Source organism: Capricornis sumatraensis, chromosome 7 (genome assembly GCF_032405125.1).
Source record: "Capricornis sumatraensis isolate serow.1 chromosome 7, serow.2, whole genome shotgun sequence".
Taxonomy (NCBI): domain Eukaryota; kingdom Metazoa; phylum Chordata; class Mammalia; order Artiodactyla; family Bovidae; genus Capricornis; species Capricornis sumatraensis.
The window spans coordinates 6,398,500-6,405,798 of NC_091075.1; the positions used below are offsets into that span (position 1 = coordinate 6,398,500).

Sequence of the window (7,299 nt, forward strand, 5' to 3'; positions counted from 1 at the left end):
CTGACATGTGGAGCTGACACTAGAATTGGGACTTTGAGACTTCCAGTTCACAGCTTGTCCCATGCCATCCTATTTCTCTGAACCCCCTGCCTTCACTGGGAGAGCCACTTATTACAGACAGCCCATTACATAGTCTGGGATGTTGTACATCAGCCCTTATTCCCCAAAGTCATTTCAGGGGCCTCTCTTGTGTCTTCACAAATAAAGAATGAAATAAAGTCCGAGGCTCATAGAGTGGGCAATGATGACCCATTGTGTTAGCAGCTTTGATAGCTGCACCCCACATTGGCCACCAGTGATCTTTACTCCCTGGTATTCATGTCCTCGGACCCCTACATAGAAGAGGGCTGACCTGTGCGACTGAGTCAGTACTGCAGGAGTGACCGCCTATGCCTTCTGAAGCCAACTGTTAATGGCGCTGCAGCTTCTGCCTCCTTTCAGATCCCTGGGGGAAGTGCCTTCAGATCTTATGCTTTGCAGGTTGCCAGCAGAGGGCTGTGCAAACACCCGAGCAGCGCTGTGGGAAGCCCACACTGGAAGGAACTGAGAGCCCCGACAGCCAGCGCCACTTGCTAGCCCTGAAAGTGAGCCACCTCGGAAGTGGACTCTCCAGCTCCCGCCAAGCGTTCAGAGGACTGCCTCTTGGGCTAACATCTGACGGTGTAGGCTCATGAGAAACCTCAAGTCAGAATCACCCAGCAAAGTACTCCCAAATTATTGACTCACAGAAACTGTGAGCTATGACCAATGTTTATGTTGTTTTGAGCCACTTAGTTCTTAGGTAATTTGTTACACAGTGGTAGATAAGCTGGATTTTTTTTTTTTTCCCCCAGAGCTGTACCATATGGGCTGTGGGTAATGTTAACTACAGAGAGTTGTTAGGGGCTTAAGGAAGCATTTTAAGTAAATTGTTTTTTGTGTTGTTTTTGTTTTCCACCAAAGAAATTGGATTCTCAGTCGACCTTAGAGGGTTTTGTACAGTTTAACTAGAAATGCATTTTCTCTTTAATGCTTTTCTAAATGAGTGCCGCTCTATACTGAGAACATCTGCAAATCTGAAGAGCAAGGCGCTTGAACTGGCACTCACTCAGGCACCCTTAAGCCATCTCACAGCCCTTTGGACCCCCGCCTTCACTGTCACTTTTGGGTCTCTGGGCCATGGCTTTGCCTGCCCTTTGGAAAAGCCTGAACAAGGGAAAATAACGAAACAAATCTACTAGGAAGAGGAAAGGGTAGAGATCCCACTAAATGTTGGAAGTGGAAATCTTAAAATCATTTGCAAAACATCAGCCCCAACACCCGCTGGGAGGCTGAGCCGTCACCTCTTCTCCCTGTCTCCTCCCACTGAAGTTCGCTCCTAGAAAAATCTGCTCATGTCCCCAAGAGCTCTGGAGAGGATCTTGGCGTAGAGAGGCCGTTGTGGCTACTGGGAGGGTGGGAGCCAAGGTTACACCGGCTCCTTGGCGCGTTTGCTCTGAGCTGGACGAAGCTGCCTGTGGACCTCCGAACCGTGGCCCAAGACGAGGCGCCCTTGCACGGGCGGGAGGAGCCTGGAGGTGGGACCCTGAAGGCGCGCCACGCCGGCAAAGGCAACCCGCGCGGAGCGCGCACGGCCACTGAGCGCCGGCGCCTCCAGCATGGAGTGGGAGCTCAACTTTCTGCTCTACCTGGCGCTCTTCTTCTTTCTGCTCTTCTTACTTTTCCTCCTGCTCTTCGTGGTCATCAAACAGCTGAAGAACTCGGTGGCCAATACGGCCGGGGCCCTCCAGCCCGGGCGCCTCTCCCTGCACCGGGAGCCTTGGGGCTTCTCCCGCGAGCAAGCGGTGTGACAGGCGCCGCGCGGACACTGGCCGGGAGGGCATGGAACTGTGCGGGCACCGGGCTGGGGCTCGGCCTCTATTCTCTGGCCACACGGCCGCCCGGGTTCTAGGGCCAGACTCGGCTGCCTCGCTGGCAGGTCCGTTTGGGCACGGGAGCTGTTAGCAAATGGGCGAGTTTCTCTTCTCCTCCGGGAAGCTAGGGGCTCTAGGCGCGCTGGGATGTCAGGGATGACGGATGCCTGGGGTCTGGGCTGGTGGTGTGCTTTTAGGGAGGGACCCTAAGCTTTTCCGGGGTGGGGAGAAATACAAAAAAGAAAGAAGATTAGCTTTTGAAGCCAGAATGGCTCTGAGCACCTGCAAGCTCTTCTTTCCAGTCCAACTGCATTTTTATCTTGTACCCCAGGGATCCAAAACTAAATTATTCAGATGATTCAGTCCAGGCACTTTCAAACAAAATCGAATGTCAACCTAACCTTTGGGATAAGAGACAGGAGAAAACAGGTCACACTCGGAGTATTCCACATACTGCTTTGAATGTCTGTGCTGTGGTAGACCCTATGTGGGATTCAAGTGGCAGTGCGTGGGAGAGAGGGTTGAGTGGCCCATTTGTTATGGGGTATCTCCCCTTCCTTCCGATCCCTGCTCCTATTCTAGACTCCGACCCTGGAGGTGCCTGCGGATTGCTGTGGCGGGTAGGTATAGAATCAGCAGGAGGGTGAGCGTTAGAGTGGGAGTCACTGGGAGATTTCTTGGGGTTGCCATGGAGGGCTGAAGAAATGAGGCCATTTACGCATGGTAGGGCAACAGGGATGGATAACAAGGGAAGATCGAGGCTGACGTTTCTGCCAGGCTGTCCTAGGTGATTAGAATAATTAGATTGATGGGCTGAAGTAACTTCTCACCCGTGTGCCCTAAGTACCCTCCGGGCAATGTTAGTTTGGGAAATAACTTCATCTTCCAGGTGCTCTTCCCTCGGTCTTTGCCATCTCAGGTTCTGGAGCGGAGCTGCTGCCCTGGGCTGGTGTGTGGAGGATGGTGGAGTTACGGGCCGGTCAGGCGGGAGTAACCAGAGACAGACGACTTCTACGATGGTAAGCAGGGACCACCCTTGGTTTTGCTTTGTCCCTGGGTAAACTTCTAAAGACCCAGGCCCTTACAAAAGTGAGGGTTCAAGATGAAGGAAATGGGTGCAGTGACATAAAGGGCTCCTCTCCTACTCAAAGCCAGTGAGCTTCTATAGGAACCAAGGAGCCAAACCAATTCCCAACCTAGTACAGCATCTTGGTAGAGGATCATAAAAATTAGAATGGGATGTGAGAAATGATTGCGACTGATAAATATGCCCTATTGGAAAATAGAACAGGGGTTCTTGAAGTTGAAATATGTAATGCATATATAGTTTGTCTTTTCAATAAGGGAAGATTTGGGTTCAGCCACGTTTAGGGTAAGATAAGCCATCCAAATCATGACTATAACACTGAAAACACTTATTAATTTTAGGCACAAAGACAGACTATGTAGAAAGGCTAAAAACAACAAAATACTAAGTGTTAACCTAAATTGAGAATATGAAAGTGAAGTGGAAGACAATTATTTTAATAATTCAGTAGAAGGAAAAATAGTCTCACTACTTATGGGGAAAGTTTTGGTCTGAGACATTCAGATAATTGCCTACATTTTCTATTTCACTTTACAGGAATGGTGCTATTGTGAATAAAGTAAGCAGTTTATTTTAAATATAAGGTCATAAATAAATTCACATATATACATTCACATATATACATATATATGAATTCATATATATATGAATTTTAAATATGTCATAAGTAAATCCACACATATGAATTCATATATATGTATATATACACACACACATACCTCTCTTTCTGGGAGGTGTAATAAGACTTTATTTGAATTCCCAGTTTGAATCCCAGAATCAACTACAGTGATTCTAAATTGCACTTTGAACAGTAATTCTCTAATTGGTTGACACCCCTACAGTGACATCTAGTTATACAGTTGTGTGGTTATTACAGACTTTGAAGATGAGTGTGGGAGTAGTTAATAAGCATTAATAGTTTATAAGGATGAAAACAATCACTTCCTACTTTGTAAATAATCAGAATGCAAATTATTTTAACCACATGTTTGACTTGATTTTATAATCCTTTATTCTTCCTAGTAATGCCACTGGTGTCCAAAGGTTTAAACCACCCTTGACTCTTCTAGACAGGAGACTAGAGAACTCAGGGTGAGTAGTTTGCTGCTATCCCAGTTTTAAGTCAATCTCTTTGCTGGTTCTGTTAACTCAGCTTCCTACAAAAGGAGTGGTTGCCTTTCTCTTTTGTGGCCAGTGCCATTTTACAACCTCCTCAGAAGCTAATTCATGAGTTACTAAGTTCCCATTTCTACAGGAAAGAAGGAATACTTACTCCTATTGTCCAATCTCTGCCTTGAGCCTGTGCTAAATCCTGGGAATTAAAGATTCTCACACTGCCTTGTTCTATTCATTTATTCAGTCGTTGTTTTTCAAAACCCGACACAGACTGGTCTCTCACATTAGAACTACTTTTGAATTCAAATTTTTTGCTACCTGTATACATTCTTTTTTAAAAAAAAAAATCTATTTACTTGGTTGTGCCCTTATTGGCATGTGAGTTGCAGCATATCTTAGTTGTAGAATGCAGTATGTAGTTCCGTGACCAGGGATTGAACCCAAGTCCCTGCACTGGGAGCTCAGAGTCTTAGTCACTGGACCACAGGGAAGTCCTAAGCTGTATCCGTTCTTGATCGAGTGCTCCAGCATCCACGGTGGTTTAGGTCATAGGCTGGTAGATATTGATTGCTCTCCATCCACTGGCCACACCCTGGTCCTGACAATCACTACGCTAAGTCTGTTTTTGAAGACAGTGTACATATGAGCTAGACATTAAAGCATTTGAAAAGTCAGGAACATTTTAAATAACTGCTCATTATATAAGTATAACTTGATTATTAAAAATTGCTATATTTTATTTTCAGTAAGAGGTTTTTAGTGACTCTTTAGCAATGTTGGATTTCCCTTCTGGCTCAGATGGTAAAGCATCTGTCTACAATGCAGGAGACCCGGGTTCGATCCCTGGGTCAGGAACATCCTCTGGAGAAGGAAATGGCAATCCACTCCAGTACTATTGCCTGGAAAATCCCATGTACAGAGGAGCCTGGTAGGCTACAGTCCATGAGGTCGCGAAGAGTCGGACACGACTGAGCGACTTCAGCAATATTAGAAGCTGAGTTGAATTTCTTACATTATAAGGAAATGGGCCATAATTCAGTTGTTATATTAATATTCTATTTCCACTGTTCTTATTTCATTGTTGTTTCTAAATTTCAGCTATTTTAAATGACTCAAATTTTATTAGGATGATCCTGATTGTTTCACTGATTTCCAAACTTGAAAATGCAATGAACCTGCAGTCCTACTTGAAAAGATAAACTTTTTAAGTTGGCTAAGAATGACATCACAGTCATACCTGAAATCTAAAATGTCTTATAAAGACAATTCCTGTGTCTCAACTTCAGTTTTAAGCACAGCTGTAGACGCAGGACTCATGCCATCTGGTGTGATTCCACAGAATAAGAGAAAGTTTTCCCAGAGTGTGCCATGCACTGGCTTTTCTGGGAATGACAAGGTGCCAGGATTTGTTTTTGGTTCACTTGCAGGGGTGGAAACTTGGAACTAGGTGAGTAAAAAAAAAAAAAAAAAAGCAATATCCCATTTTTAGCTTGACATTTCATGTTTCCAATTTTGCCTATAGTTTCAAAATAAGTGCAATAGAGTCGAACATTTTTAATGGCCAAAATTCTGAACATTGTCAATGGTAAAACCATTTAGGATAGTGGTAAATGCTTTTTTTTTTCTAATCTATACCTACTAATATAGGGACTTGCAGAATACTAAGGGTATACTGATGTAATACGAAGAAAGTACTTGCAGAATACTGTACTGTTTTTAATTTTTATAACTCCTCTGAGGTACCTATGCTAATTTAAGCTAAATTAATTAAAACTCTGAAACCATTAGGAAATTGCTGTCAGATGTCTATGTTACATACAAGGGAGAATTAAAAATTGAGTTGTAGTTTGTTGATGTTGATATTTCTTTTTTGGGTGTTTGAATTAAGGATATCAATGATAAATTCTTCATTTTTTACTTTGTCTATACAAAATAAAGTTATATATGAATTAATGATCTGATTAAGTATCTGAGTAGTTAGCATCTTATCATATAAGAATTAAGATAAGCAGAAGGGTAGACCTGTGTTCAGAAGAGTAATCAGAACATAATAGGCACTCAAAAAAAAAACTTCCTGATGGATTTATCTAAAAATCATCTTATTTTCCTTAATAGCAGCTATTTTACACAATAAACCTGCTCATTTCCTCCACCTCTGGTCTGTTGAGGCTTTGGTGGGTTCAGATAGACTTTTGTTCTATTAATATGATTCTGCTGCTGCTGTCACATCAGTCGTGTCCAACTCTGTGCGACCCCATAGACGGCAGCCCACCAGGCTCCCCTGTCCCTGGGATTCTCAAGGCAAGACCACTGGAGTGGGTTGCCATTTCCTTCTCCAATGCATGAAAGTGAAAAGTGAAAATGAAGTCACCCAGTCATGTCCGACTCTTCATAACCCCATGGACTGCAGCCCACCAGGCTCCCCCATCCCTGGGATTCTCCAGGCAAGAGTACTGGAGCGGGTTGCCATTGCCCTCTCCTAATATGATTCTCTGAAGTTACTTAAACTTACTGAATATGCACATATTCCTCAGGCAAGATATTTTTTACTTTCAGATGAAAACTTTCTTTTTGGTAGAGGTTTTGTTTTGTTCTCATGTAGCATGGAGGTTGGGGGCTCAGCTACTTCTGGTACTGCCTGGTTCAGCAGCTCACAGACATCAGGGTCAGAATGGCCCTAAGGTTCCCGTGGCTTTTCCCCTAGGTTCCAAGACGGTTCTTTCGGTTCCCAGCAAGAAGACGGAGGAAGACCAAGAGGAAAACAGGGCATGCCAGTGTGAGGCTACCTCTTTTTAAAGAGCTTTCTCAGCAGTCCAACAACTTTTGCTCACATCTCATTGGCCAAATGGTGTCATTGGCCCCTGCTATCTCTAAAGTTGTCTGAGAAATGTGGTTTTTGTAGGTGGACATGTAACTACCTTCAACAAAAATCTGAGTTCTCTTCATAAGGAAGAAGGTAACAGTGTATCTTGGGTGAACAACTTGTAGTCTGTGCCCCAAATACAAAATACAGCGGTAAAGAAGCATAATGCTTGAGATGGTTCAAAACGACAGCTCCTTCACAACTGGCAGCACGCCAAGCAGACTGCTGTGACCCGAGCGTGACTAGAGTGAAACAGGCCAGGTTTTCTCATGAAACACTTACCAGGACTGACTGCTCTCTCAGCCGGTATACCTGTCCCCATCAGGCTTCTCTAGTCCCTG

At 44.3% G+C, this 7,299-nt stretch overlaps 1 protein-coding gene across 1 annotated transcript; it reads left to right on the forward strand.

Annotated features, from left to right (window-relative positions):
• Window positions 1-1,637: 1,637 nt before the first annotated feature.
• SMIM43 (small integral membrane protein 43) lies at window positions 1,638-1,829 on the forward strand. Its single transcript, XM_068974821.1, has one exon. The coding sequence runs from the start codon at window positions 1,638-1,640 to the stop codon at window positions 1,827-1,829; it is 192 nt and encodes a 63-aa protein (XP_068830922.1).
• The last annotated feature ends 5,470 nt before the right edge of the window (window positions 1,830-7,299 follow it).

Coding starts and splice junctions, on each gene's coding strand:
- SMIM43 (XM_068974821.1), top strand. CDS start 1,638: ATGGAGTGGGAGCTCAACTTTCTGCTCTACCTGGCGCTCTTCTTCTTT.